Source organism: Cebus imitator, unplaced genomic scaffold (genome assembly GCF_001604975.1).
Source record: "Cebus imitator isolate Cc_AM_T3 unplaced genomic scaffold, Cebus_imitator-1.0 Scaffold392, whole genome shotgun sequence".
Classification (NCBI taxonomy): domain Eukaryota; kingdom Metazoa; phylum Chordata; class Mammalia; order Primates; family Cebidae; genus Cebus; species Cebus imitator.
This window is the reverse complement of record NW_016107707.1, coordinates 1,588,771-1,602,631: the sequence shown is the minus strand read 5'-3', so window position 1 is coordinate 1,602,631 and position 13,861 is coordinate 1,588,771. Positions and strand designations below refer to the sequence as shown.

The window sequence follows — 13,861 nt, the reverse complement described above, 5'->3', positions numbered from 1 at the left end:
GTGTGTGTGTGTGTGTGTGCCATGGCACTGGGAGGTGTGTGTGTGTGTGCCGTGGCACTGGGAGGCGTGTGTGTGTCTGCCATGACACTGGGAGGCGTGTGTGTGTGTGCGTGTCTGCTGTCACACTGGGAGGTGTGTGTGTGTGTGCCATGGCACTGGGAGGCGTGTGTGTGTGCTGTGATCCTGGGAGGGGTGTGTGTGTGTGTGTGTGTGTCTGCTGTCACACTGGGAGGCGTGTGTGTGTGTGTGCTGTGACACTGGGAGGCGTGCGTCTGTCTGCTGCAGCCGAGGCAGGGCCACTGTCTTGTGAAGTTCGCGGCGCTCCTCCCTGCCGTGGAGTAGGTTCTGTGGGCTGCTTGTGCGTGGCACCTTGCTCCTCTCTTGCAGGGATGTGTCCTGCTGTCAGGTTCCTCTGGTGGGGCTGGGAGGCTGTGCCCACTTTTCTGTGGTACAGGCAGTGCCATCTGTGGCTGTGTCTTCAGTCACCCCTTTTATTAAATTCCAAGAAGTGGACTGGGTCAGAGGCCTAGTGATGATGTGATGACACATTCGATTATGGGCTGTGACAGTTCGTGTCCCCAGCGCCCTCACACCCTCCCCACCGCTGATAGCTTTCTTTGCCAATTTCATCGGCCGGAATTACTAATACTGTCTCATGGGCAGTAATCAAAGACATGGCAAGTAGGCCATTTCTACATTTATACTGCTTCAAGTGTATATAAATTCACAGTTAAAACAATTAATTTTAAAAAACCCTCAGCCACTGCTGATGATAGCGTGCAGAACTTGACGTTTAATGTTCAAATGAAACTGGCCTCGCCTCTTGGGTCAGACACACAGAGCCATGAAGAACAAATCCTTTGTTCCTGTACCTCTGTATTAGCACATGATTTTTACCCTGATGTGGATTGCGTGACTGGAAGTTTTTTCAGAGTTATTCTTGGGGGCATTTTGAATTAAGACACGAAACTCTTGTCCTTTGTTGGATAGCTCATGTGACCACACTGACGGAACTGGTGTCTTCACTGACGTCAGAGTGTTTAATGCTAAGCTATAAGTTGGTCATATCCTCAAATAAATAGGCTGTTTAGGTTCATAAAACAGCTTTTATTTTCCTACCTTGGACGATCACGTCTATTTGCTCCGCATCATAAACACTGTAGCTTGTCAGCAAGGCCAGCTGATGGCTTCCGTGTCTTCTAACCCCAGTAATTGAGTGCTCCTCAACCTGCACCTCCCTCAAAACTGCACACAGACTTTTTAGGCTGGGAGCTCTCAGGGTGGGTGTTCAAGCCTGGGGGACTCTGGCTGGGAGTGAGGCTTCGATTAACTAGGATGCAGGTTAGGAACCCTCGTTTCTGTGTTTGTATCATCTGAAAATTTTAAGAAGTCCTCACGTGATGAACACCTCTTTCCTACTCACCTTGCGATCCCTAGCTTGTGTTGCGAAAACATTCAATACGCGATTGAAAAAACAAAATTTATATTATTAGTCCTTCTGGCCAGGCGTGGCGGTGGCTCACACCTGTAATCCCAGCACTTTGGGAGGCTGACGTGGATGTATTGTTTGAGCCTAGGAGTTGGAGCCCAGCCTGGGCAACATGGTGAAACCCTGAATCTACAAAAAATACAAAAACTAGCCTGGCATGGTGGTGGGCGCCTGTAGTCCCAACTACTTGGGATGCTGAGGCAGGAGGATCACTGGAGACCAGGAGGCAGAGGCTGCAGTGAGCTGAGATTACACCAGTGCACTCCAGTCTGGGCAACAGGGCCAGACCCCGTCTGAAATCAAACAAAAAACAACTTATGTCAGGCCTTCTTTTTTTTTTTTTTTTGAGACAGAGTCTCACTGTTGCCCAGGCTGGAGTGCAGTGGTACAATCTCGGCTCACTGCAACCTCTACCTCCCAGGTTCAAGCAATTCTCCGGCCTCAACCACCTGAGTAGTTGGGATTTCAGGTGCACACCACCACGCCTGAGTAATTTTTTTTGTATTTTTAGGGTTTCACCATGTTGGTCAGGCTGGTCTCGAACTCCTGACCTCAGGTGATCCACTCGCCTTGGCCTCCCAAGTGTTGGGATTACAGGTGTGAGCCACCATGCCTGGCCTTAGGCCTTTTAAGAATCAGATAAACACCCTTCGGCCTAGTGTGCAATGTGGATTGACGTCAGCCACGGCCCCGGGTGTCAGAGGCAGGCTCCCTCCTGTCCCGGGTAGCATGCCCCTCCTGAAGCAAGGACATTTTCCACAAATGTGGAAATAGAAGTGATTTTCTGCCCAAAAATAGAACATGGAGAAAAACATTTGGCGAATTCAAGGTGTGCACGGGACACCGGCACGGAGCCAGAAAGGCTGCACGGGCGCCTCCAGCACCCCCCAGGTCTGTGGCGATGCACTGAGGGCACCCCTCCCGAGGGGACGCCGTGGGAGGGGCTCTCACAGCTGTCTGACACCAGAACACAGGTCAGCTTCCTGGAGGGTTTTGTTTGTTGGGAACTGTATTCGTTTTTGTAACAGGATCTGAACATCAGTGCATAAAAACTTTTTTATATACTTTAACATTTATTACAGAATTCTTGCATGCACATTTCCGAAAATATAGGGAATTCCGATTAAAGACAGTTGAAATAGTTTCTGTTGAGCAGAGAAAGAGCTGTTCTGCAGGGCCTGTCTCCTTCCAGCGCCGTGGCTTCACTGCATGGCTGCTGTTTCCTGCAGCCTCTGGAGCACAGACAGCTTCTCCAAGGGGTGCCGTCAGGCAGGGAGGCAGCCCTGTGGGCTTCGGGGGCGGGTGTGCGTCTCCTCTCACACAGCGGCTGTGACATGGGACACATCCTGTTCTTTTCCGTAGCTCAGTCTCCTCTGGGTGTGATGGAGCCTTAAAAAGCTGGGCCCGTTTGCAGGAACTTGCATCTGCGAACTCCTAGCTGAGTGTGTGACACTCAGAGAAGCTCCTGCTATAGGCAACTGTGGTTTTTGTTGTTCTTCTTGTATTTTTAGCCTTGGTTATGGCAGCCTGTGCTGTAAGTTGTTTAAACTCAACCTGGAACTCACTTTATGTGAGCTAAAGATGAAGAGAGCTTCACTGGAGGAGTCACCATAAAAGTACATTCTCAGGAGCATCTTTTCTTCGGTTTTTCTTTCTGACATCCTTTCAGACTGGGCTTCCCAGATGATTGTGACACACATGCTCGGCCAGCTGCCCTCCGGTGCACCGAGTTCCTGCCTCACGAGGGCAAGGGCCCTAGGGCTCCTGCCCTGATGTCTGTGGGAATGGTAGCTTAGGATGAGAAGGATGGGCAGAGAGACTGACTGCCTGTGTCAGGGAGGCTGAGTGGCCCCGAGGCTTGGATCAAGCAGATGTGGCCGGGGGAGGGGTGGTCCCGGCGAGGCACTCTGTCCACTTCAGTCTCTGGGGCGCTGGGTTGAGTCTTTGAGCACCGGAGTCTGTTCCGGTCTGCTGGGAGAGCTGCTTCTGGAGTTCCTGGTGTCTTACTCTGTGAGGTCATGGCAGGATAGTGAGGTGGGTGGCTGCCCGTGGGATGGTGCAGCCACTGCTTCACCATGTCCGTGCCCACGTGGTGCTGCTGGGCTGCAGCTGTGGGTGTGGCGGTGGCGTGAGTCGTGTTGGAAGTTGTGTTTGTTCAGACACACTAGTCCTGGGGGCTGTTGGACACGTCACAGGCGACATGCCTAGTGGGGTGAGGTCAGTGGCCTCGGAAGTCCAGAATCGAGCACGCTGGATGGCAGGGTCTGCCACGCAAGCAGGTGTGTGGCCAGGGAGGGGCCGTGCGTGGTGCCTCCTCCTTGAGCACATCCTGGCCGTGCGCTTCCCGCGGCCGCAGCGGCCTCATGCCTGCTTTCTCCTCTGCAGGTCAAACGATCAAGGAGCAAAGGCGGGCTTGCCGGCCCCGACGGCACCAAGTCTGTCTTTGGGCAGATGTGTGCCAAGATGAGCTCCTTTGGCCCCGACAGCCTCCTCCTCCCTCACCGCGTCTGGAAAGTCAAGTTTGTGGGTGAGAACCCGTGTCCCCGCAGGTGGTCTCCGGAGCCCACGAGGTGCGGGAGCATGGGGCTCTTCACGCAGGGCTGTGTGAGGGACTCGGAGTGGCTGGTTCTCCCTGCAGGTGAATCTGTGGATGACTGTGGGGGCGGCTACAGCGAGTCCATTGCCGAGATCTGCGAGGAGCTGCAGAACGGACTCACGCCTCTGCTGATCGTCACGCCCAACGGGAGGGACGAGTCCGGGGCCAACCGCGACTGCTACCTGCTCAGCCCGGCCGCCAGGGCGCCCGTGCACAGCAGCATGTTCCGCTTCCTGGGTGAGCTTGGCACGGCGTGGCTGCAGACTGGGCCTCCTCTTGAGTTAGAGGGTTCCATCCGTCTGAGGAGTGACGGTGGATGTCAATATTTGCTTGTAGCTTTTGAGACTCTTACCAATAAAAGTGACTTTTAATGTCGATTGTACATTTCACCCCCATTATGGAAGCGAACAAGCTGCCGTTGGCGTCCGTGCTAGCACGGAGGGCCTGACAGTGGGGGGCTGTGGGGAGCTCTGTGCACAGCCCCGGCCGCGTGCTGAGGCCTGGAGGCTGAGATGCTGTTTCTGCGTCTTCAGCATATCTGAGACTTGGGATCAGAGGGCACGGGGTTTTCGGCCTGTCCCCGCATCCTGTCCCACTGAGGGTGTGCAGAGTGTCCCCGGCTGCGCATCCCATCGCGTCCATCACTTCCTGGGTGGGGCTGTTGCTCCCTGGAGGACACCCCCATGGGGAAGTTCCAGCTCTCTGCTGTCAGAAGAACAGGAATTGGCCTCTGTGTGGCTTAAACTATCGTGTGGAAAGAATGTGAAGAGCTAGAGGCTTATAGGTACAGAAGGAAATGGCAGAGCAGGACTGGCCATCTTGAGGATGGGCCTAGACCTGGGGTTTGGGTGTTGCTCTTTCCGGAGGCTCTGAGGCCTCCGCGTGGAGCTGCTGCCAGTGGCGTGTGTGAGTGAGTGGGAAGTTCGGCTGCCCCTTTCAAGCGTCCTCTGCCACTTGTGTTCTGAATGAGCAGGTGTGTTGCTGGGCATTGCCATCCGAACCGGGAGTCCCCTGAGCCTCAGCCTCGCCGAGCCTGTCTGGAAGCAGCTGGCTGGGATGAGCCTCACCATCGCGGACCTCAGTGAGGTAACTCCCTGGGGTGGCGGGCCAGGGCCTCGGGGGTCTTGTGAAGAGGCACCATCTGTTTTGGGGTCCAGTCAGGCTGTGAGCTCTGGCCTGCCTCATTGCCCAGGTGACGCGGAGGCTGCTGGCTGTGGACCACCTTTGAGTAACAAAGGTCTGTGGCGATGAGGCTGGTTTGCTTCTAGAACTTGGTAGACCATCCCTTTTCTGGTGTTTTGTAACATACACTGTCTTGTCAGAGAGGGAAGCGCACTGCCTCTCCTGTGAAGAAGCTGAGCTTTTGGGCGGCTGGGGACCATGAGTCAGGCTTGCAGGAGAGGCTCTGTCCTGGGGTGACCACAGCCAGGCCATCCCCTGTGGCTTCGCTGTGCCTCAGGTGCAGGGAGGGAACCCTTGCTAGCCAGTTGCTGTAACTTCCGGGTGGTTAGTTTTAAGCACTTGGCTGAATTGTGGATCCTTCGTTCAGCTGCTTGGGTGAAGTCCTCTCTCATTGCTCGTCCTTCACCTTGGTGTGTGCCACGTACTTGCAGCCTTGAGGTGCACGTGAGGCTGACCCTGGTGCCTGCTTCACAGCGTGCGCTGGGTGGGCCGGGGTCTGGGATGGAGCCCAGCCCTGAGTCGACACATGGGCTTTCTTTTTCTCCTGGAAAGGTCGACAAAGATTTTATTCCTGGACTCATGTACATCCGTGACAACGAAGCCACCTCGGAAGAGTTTGAGGCCATGAGCCTGCCCTTCACGGTGCCGAGCGCCAGCGGCCAGGACATCCAGCTGAGCTCCAAGCACACGCACATCACCCTGGAGAACCGTGCGGAGTACGTGCGGCTGGCCATAAACTACAGGTTGGTGGTCCTCTGTCTCTGTTGCACTGACATAAATTGCAGAAGTAGCAGAAGATGTTTGCGTGGACACCTGTGTTTTCAGGAGTGTCATACACAGGGAAGTAATGGATTTGGCTCCGGCTATTGCTGAACTGTATGTATGAAGCTTATTTTGTGATCAAGGTCGGTATTTATGCTCTGAAATTCCAGGCTCTAACCAGAATACCAAGAGCAATAAAGTCTACCCCTTTGGGGCACTGTGCCGGGACAGGCCACCGTTTGTGCCCCTGTGTGCTCTCTTCGTTGGCCTCCCTGGGACAGGGCTGCGTCTGGGGCTGTCTTGGCCCCTCCAGGTGGCTTGTGTGACACAGAGCAGCCTTCGCCAGGTGTCCTGGTGTGACTTGCACAGGCCTCGGGGTGCCATGATTCAGGCTTGGGAGGTCAGCACCACCACCCACAGCTTCCACCGCGTGTCCTGTGTTCCCTGGAGCACCTTCACGTGTCTGGATGAGGCCCCGTGTGGCGGGCAGGCCCTGTGGGCTCTGGTGGGGTGGTCCCGGCACGTGTCCTGCGCGGTGCTGTCCCATATCGTGTCGCTGCGGGTCAGCACACACAGTGTCTTGGGCCTGGGGCGGAGGCGCCTGTCTTTCCCTCTTGGTGCTGGCTTCTCCTGGAGTGTCCAATGTGTGTTGAGGGTGGGGTCTTGGGGTGTGTGTAGGTGCTCAGTAGGCTGCACTCCGAACGCGGATGAGATGAACTCATTGTCGGGCCATTAAGCTCGCTTGTGCCGTCTGAAGCTGCGCCGCCTCCTCCCAGCTGGGAAGTGTGTGGCCGCAGTGCTGCGTGCTGAGGACTGGTGTGAGCAGAACAACGTCAGCGTCACTGAAGACGGAGTGTAAAGTGAGCTTTTTCTTCCAGGCTCCATGAATTTGATGAGCAGGTGGCTGCTGTTCGGGAAGGGATGGCCCGCGTGGTTCCTGTCCCCCTCCTCTCTCTGTTCACTGGCTACGAACTGGAGACAATGGTACGCCGACCCCCAGGGTGGGCCGCCCTGGAGCCACCTTGCACCCGTTGGCCCCCAAATCAGTGTCACTAGTTAGTTTCTGAGTCAGAACCTTGCCCTGTGTGTTGACTGCAGCGGGTGTGCTCTGAGTACGTCCCTGCACCCGCCTGCAGGAGGCTGTGCCCCCCTGGGGACCCCGGACGTTCTCCCACTTCAGGCAGGCCGTGGTGTGTGGAGAGGGAGCGTGATGGAGTCTTGCTGAAATGCAGGGTGGGAGGCATCACGTGGCCTGACAGGCATCCTCCCGCAGGTTTGTGGCAGCCCTGACATCCCCCTGCATCTCCTCAAGTCAGTGGCGACCTACAAAGGCGTCGAGCCCTCGGCGTCGCTGATCCAGTGGTTCTGGGAGGTGATGGAGTCCTTCTCCAACACCGAGCGCTCTCTCTTTCTTCGCTTCGTCTGGGGCCGGACGAGACTGCCCAGGACCATCGCCGACTTCCGGGGCCGAGACTTCGTCATCCAGGTGGGCTCCCGGCCGGGCTTGTCAGCCTGGGCCTCTGTCAGCCGATGTGGCCAGCTCCTCAGCACAGTCCCACAGCACACAGAAAAACAGGCCTCTTGTGTCTTCCTGGAAATGAAAATGCAAAACATCCAACTTCTCCCATGTGAAGGCTCAAAATGTTAGGATTATATGTTCTGGGTACCATTACCTATTTGTAAAAAATGTATCTGGCCGTCTCCAGAATACACCAGTGCTCTGTCAGCCCGCTCTGAATTTCAGACACACACATGTAAAGCACGCGTTCAGTTCTCTGCTTGAATTAGGTGAGTCACTAAGTTACTTGCTACATACCGAGAAAAATGAGGCCGCTCGTCAGACTGAGACAAGAGTTTTGCTTTGGGTTCCTACTCTTTGGGCCAATAGTCAGAAACAAGCTCGATGGACCTGCTGGGTCGCTGAGAGGGATGGCCTAATGCCCCCCGTCTGCAGTGGGACCCTCGCAGCAGCGCCCGGGCCGATGGATTGATGGGGTCCACTGTTCCCGGCACGCACGTGGCACAGCCTGACCTGCATCTCTGCCAGGGTCAGAAACGTCGGTGTCTTTCAGCGCCACCGTGGAGAACGTGCATAGTGTTTTATCTTGGAGGGTCGGTAATTCTTAGTTTTTGTCCATAACTCTTGCTGTTTCCGAGTATCTTAGGCTATAGTGGCCAAGTCTGGGCTGGTGGACTCGTGAAGAGCTCCCTCCCCCTGTGGTCCCACCCCTCCGCCAGCCAGGCTGCCTGCGTCCGCATGGGGTGCTGTGGTCCTCGGGCCCTCTTCCCGGGGTAACCTTGGAGAGTGGCATCTCCATAACAAGGTGCTGTTTCTAAGAAACTCTAGGTTCTAGGAGTTAGTTGCTGCTTGTTATTCCTGAAGTTGGTCAGGTGATGTTTTCTGCTGTTTTGTTCTTAGCATAAAATACGGTTTTGTGAGAATGAAGAGTCTGGTGAGCGCAGTAAAGCAGACCGCAGGTGTGCTCCGTCTCTGATCACGTCATGTTTCTGCCCAGCAGGTGTTGGATAAATACAACCCTCCAGACCACTTCCTGCCCGAGTCCTACACCTGTTTCTTCTTGCTGAAGCTGCCCCGGTATTCCTGCAAGCAGGTGCTGCAGGAGAAGCTCAAGTACGCCATCCACTTCTGCAAGTCCATAGACACAGACGACTACGCTCGCATCGCGCTCACGGGAGAGCCGGCCGCCGACGGCAGCAGCGACGACTCGGACAACGACGACGTCGACTCCTTTGCTTCGGACTCGACGCAGGATTATTTGACAGGACACTAAGGCGGGGAACGGGAGCCTGAGCCCGGCGGCGGAGCGCTTCCTGCTGTGGAGACTCGAGAAGCATCAGCCGAGCGGGAAGAGCCGGGCGGGAGGAGGCGGAGAGCCGGACGGCCCCGTGGGAAGGAAGAGGAAGGTCCGCCTGCCCGCGCGGAACACTGTGGACGCTCGCACGGGGGTCTTCGCACCCGTAATGCTGCATTACACGTAGGACTGTGTTTACTAAAGTGTGTAAATGTTTCTATAAATACCGAATTGCAGCATCCCCAGAAATGAATAAAGCCTTTTTACTTGTGGGTGCAGTCGATTTTTTTCTTTCTTCTTTCTTTGAAGTGTCGTGAGTCATCTTGATTGTATATTGGAAATAACTGTGTAACAAAGCATATTATAAATATTTCAATGAATTTTACTCTGAATCTGCTGAAAGCCTTTTGAACATTAAATGATCAGCATTACTTGAACGCATCCAGAGGATATTTAAACCAACATGAAAAACCGAAGGCCGTTGGGTGTCCCCCCTCCGTGTCCCGTTCCAGCACATGCCTGTGTCTTCTGAACTGAGGCCTTTCTGTGAACAGCGTCGTAACTTCTATCATGGAAAGTGTATTATACATAATGTTTGTGTCATGTATATGCCTAAATTTTAATTCCCTATAAATAAAACATCTGTCATAAAAGTGTAGGCTGAGCTTTCTTAACCAGTTAGACTAGCACCAGTGGGTGTACGACAACCAAAACATCAGTTCGTCCTTGATACAGCCGTAGTTAAGATTTTAGCCATGTGTAGGTTTTGTTCATTACAAAAACCAACCTCAAGTCAGAAAGAAGTGCTCAGGAGAATGGAAGATTCCAGGGGACCAGCTGGTGCCAGGGCTGAAGGCTCTGGAGCCTCAGGGTTTCCTCCAGCTCCCTCCCCAGCCCCATCTGTCTGCACAGCCTTCTGGGCTGAGTCTTCGGTCCAGGCAGCCATGGTGTGGGCTTCGGGCTGCTTGTGTAGGGCACACGCTCTACAAAGGGTCGGACTGAGACCAGGCTGGGAAAACTGGCTGGCAGGTCTAGCGCATTAGAACTTGAGCCGAACAGTATGAGATTGAGGCAAAACTACGTATTTCACATTGGGAGACCGTTTATTCAGGGACGCAGTGTTTAGCACTGGCATAGAAGATCCCAAGAGGGAAAAGGTTCTTTTTTTTTTTTCTTTTTTCCTGAGAAGCTCTCCATGGCTGACTTGGTAAATGCCAGGATCAGTCTATCTTCAGCTCAGCTCAAAACCTTCAGAAGCTGTTAATATCACCAGCCCTTCTGTCGTCAGCTTTTGCTGCGTAGCAGAATTGGCCCGAAGTCGTGAGAAGCACAAACGTGCCTGGCGTGGCTGGCCTCGGCTGAGTAGCCCTGGGCCTGCGCTTAGGAGGGGCTGGACTTCACGTCTCTCCTGGCTTCGGGCGTGTATGCCGTGCTGGTGACAGGTGTAAGAGGGCCCAGAGCTGCACCGTCCCCTCCACCCACTTTCCATTGGCCAACCCCCACATCAGGGGGGCAAATGCCTTCTGCCTCTAGAACATGGGTTCTCTGAGGATGCCTGGGGTTCCTGAGGCCCTTTCAAGATGTCCATGAGACCCTCTCCTACATCTCTCTGTGAGATCAGATTTTCTTCACCTCCTTCCACCAAGACAGAAGACAACGTAGGATGCACAAACAAATGGGAATTCAGCTGTCTTCCGTGAAAGCAAAGGAAAACCTCCACCCAGAAGCCTACGATGCCAAAAGGAAAAGGGTGAACTTGGAAACAGTCACACTGCTTGCCTTCATTCTGCGCCCAAATGGGTATCTCTCCAGGTGGCCTCCCCCACCAGACAATGTAAAGTCACAGCTCATCGGTCTGTAAGAGACTAGAGGAGACTAGAAACTGTCCGTCCGCCCGCTCCCTGGCAAATGCATCTTTGGCTTCTTCCTTGACTCCAGGTTGACTTTATCTGATGTTAAGTGCAGATCCGTGGAGTAGGAGACAACGCATCGACTCCCTCTGCGCCTTGCGATTCCCGGAGCACATGAGCCTCAGGAGGATGTGGCCACTTGTCTCAATTTTCCTACCCTCCCTCCTTTTTGTTCTTTCCTCCTTCCACTCCTGCTTTTTCCCCTTTAAATATTGAAACCTTCAAAACTCCCTGGAAAAAGTTCTGGACACAGATCCCACTGTGGCTTGTGTCTCGTTTTTCCCTGGCGTGTTCTCAGCTGTGGGAAAATCAAACTGTAAATTGATTGAGGCCTGTCTTAGACACACTTTTTTTGGTTTACACTTCCACTAAGCCAGACAGAGAGACTAATAATAGTGTCAATACCATTCTATTTTTTTTTTTTTTTTTGAGACGGAGTCTCACTCTGTGGACCAGGCTGCAGTGCAGTGGCATGATCTTGGCTCACTGCAACTTCCATCTCCTGAGTTCAAGCCATTCTCTGCCTCAGCCTCCCAAGTAGCTGGGATTACAAGCACCCACTACCACGACTGGCTAATCTTTGTATTTTTTGTAGAGACGGGGTTTCACCCTCTTGGCCAGGCTGGTCTTAAACTCCTGACCTCGTGATCCACCCGCCTCGGCCTCTCAGAGTGCTGGGATTACAGGTGTGAGCCAACGCGCCTGGCCCTCACTATTTTTTTTGTTTTGGAAAATAAGTTTTCAAAATTGTGTCCATGTTAACAAGTCATGGGTTCGTTTTTGTTTTAAATGTATTCAATATTTTAAATTTTTTCAGTTGTAATTTCCAATGTGATTGATAAAACCCAGATGAAAATTATTGAAGATCCTGAGAGCTTTGCAGAGTAAGCTCTCAGTATCTTCAATAAAATTATAAAAGAGTCCTGAGAGTAAAGCTGGGATGCCAGAGTGGGGTGGGCTGCAGCAAGGCCAGGCCCCCACGCGGCAGCCCTGCTGGGACGGATGTACCTCTGCGTTCTGTAGTTAGAGCGGCGGCCTAAGAGTTTGTTTTTTTTTTTAACTGAAAGAATACTGGAGGGCTATTCTCTTACACCACTTCATTCCTACCCCCAAAAAAAAAAAAAAAGAAGGGTGGTAATTTTCATGGCCACAGCTTCGTTTTTGCACAGGAGGACAGTTGATGTCACGTTCAGTGTAACTTTTCAGTCATCCAGCTTCTGAAGCCTGAAGTTACACAGTTGACTTTGACAGAGAAATGTGTGCAGCAAAAACCATTAAACTGGAAAGACAGACCCACGTGTGCTGGGAGTGGGGTGTGCTGGGAGCGGAGACTCCAGTCACGGTGGCAGTTGTTTGGAGGCCACAGCCCATGAAAACTGGGGGTGAGTTCAGTGGTTTCCACCTTGCGTTTGCTTTTCTGCTGATGGCGGTGACGTCTGAGAGCTGGAGCAGGGGCCACGTGGTGGAGCCAGCAGCCCCACCCTAGAGTGGGAAGTGCGCCTCTGGGTGCTCCAGACTCAAGGGGTTTCCAGCCTTCGCATTGCCCCGGCTGCAGTGGGTGCAGACGAGCAGTTTCCACTGTACTTTTCCGAATTCCAGACCCACAGGAGCTGGGAGCTTGATAAAATGCTTCCTGAACAAAGCCAGCTTCAGGCAGGAGTGGGTGCGTAGGGTTTGTGGGCTGAACCACGGTAGGAACAGGCAGAGGCTGGGGACTGCACACCCTGCACAGCAGGTGACCCCGGGGACCCTTAGGAGGGATTCGTAAAGGGGAGATGCAGACAGATTTCCCATGAAGCGGGGCGGGAGGCTGGGCTGGGAGGCGCTTTCTTCTCTCTGTATGCTGTGGTCCGGGGAGGCAGTGCCTCCCTGCCCAATGCTGAGACCTTCTGACTTTCCTGGGCCCCTGTGGTCTGAGTCACAATTGCCATCCAGGGCAAGAGGCCAAGGGTGCCTTCACTGGGTCAGCTACAAACATAAAATATGCACACACACGTACACAAAAGCCACCCTGCTTTCCAGCCCTCTGCCTCCAAGCAGCCACCTTTGGCTTTCGTGTCTGATTCCAATGATGCTGTTGTTTGCCAAGAACTTCTAGAGGGGCCTTATTTTGGGATTTCCTTCTGCGATTTCCTGGCCCAGCCAAGAAAGGTATAATTCTATGATCAGATCTTGTTTGGGACCCAAATCTTCATGCTCAGCTTAAGAGAAACCAAGTCGCTTCTGAGGCTGCCCCCAATCACTTCTAACGGAAGAAGCTCGGTGCCCCTTGAGGGCACGTTTGCCCTTGATGCCATCTGCAGGCAACGCTAACTCTCCGCCACCAGGAAAGGAAACCCCATCTGGGCCTGACTCCAACAACCAAGGGGACTGACTGACAGCACGTGGCTGTGCCGGGTGTGGGTGGACACATAGATTTGACTGACCTGAGCCAGTCCCTGGCAGGGGAGTGGGGTTTGCTCCGTAACTATGGCTACTCAGGGTCTATCCCTGGCGCTGGGGGTAGGGTGCTCCCTCCCCAGACATTCAGCAGTTACAGAAAGATCTGTGACCTGTGAGACACAGGGAGCCACATGCTTGGCCGCAGTGCCTGCCCTGCTGGTGTTTCACAGACCTACCTGCCCAGGGAGCCTCCCCCAACCCCACGGTGTGCCCCTGCGCCTTCCCGCCCTGGAACAGTGTTCTCAAGACGCTGGGGGAGCAGGTGCATGAGCGAGGATGAGATGGCATTTCTGGGACCGGACGGGTGCATCAGTGGTCACAGGCTCCCTGGCGCCCTCATCCCACAAGGATGGGGTCGTCGGCCAGGCTGCTGGTCAGCTATGTCCACACCTAATTCATACGGTGGTCTGAACCGACGTGGCTGCACACGCGACAGTGAAAGTGACCTCAGAGATCTCGCGCTCTCCTGCGGTCAGACCCCTGGCTGGGAACCTCTGTGTCCCGGAGCCGGCCATGCTGAGAACATCCTCAGTCCCTGCTCCCGCCCTGTCGCAGTGCAAGGTGCCTTGTTATAAGGCAGGAGACCTCTCAGCTCTGCTGTTACACTGTGGATGGAGCCTCTCACTTCCTGCCAACCCCTGTGCAGGGCCTGGCCACTGCAGCTGTG

General features: G+C 54.1%; 1 protein-coding gene across 1 annotated transcript in view; it reads left to right on the top strand.

The window, feature by feature from the left end:
- The window catches only part of HERC2 (HECT and RLD domain containing E3 ubiquitin protein ligase 2), a 211,465-nt gene extending 201,970 nt beyond the window's left edge, over positions 1–9,495 (top strand). Inside the window, exons 86-92 of the mRNA XM_017508492.2 lie at positions 3,875–4,016; positions 4,128–4,322; positions 5,059–5,171; positions 5,820–6,010; positions 6,908–7,013; positions 7,303–7,515; positions 8,549–9,495. Coding sequence (XP_017363981.1) covers positions 3,875–4,016; positions 4,128–4,322; positions 5,059–5,171; positions 5,820–6,010; positions 6,908–7,013; positions 7,303–7,515; positions 8,549–8,821 — 1,233 coding nt within the window. The 3' untranslated portion in view covers positions 8,822–9,495. The remainder of the gene's footprint in view (positions 1–3,874; positions 4,017–4,127; positions 4,323–5,058; positions 5,172–5,819; positions 6,011–6,907; positions 7,014–7,302; positions 7,516–8,548) is intronic.
- Positions 9,496–13,861: the final 4,366 nt, after the last annotated feature.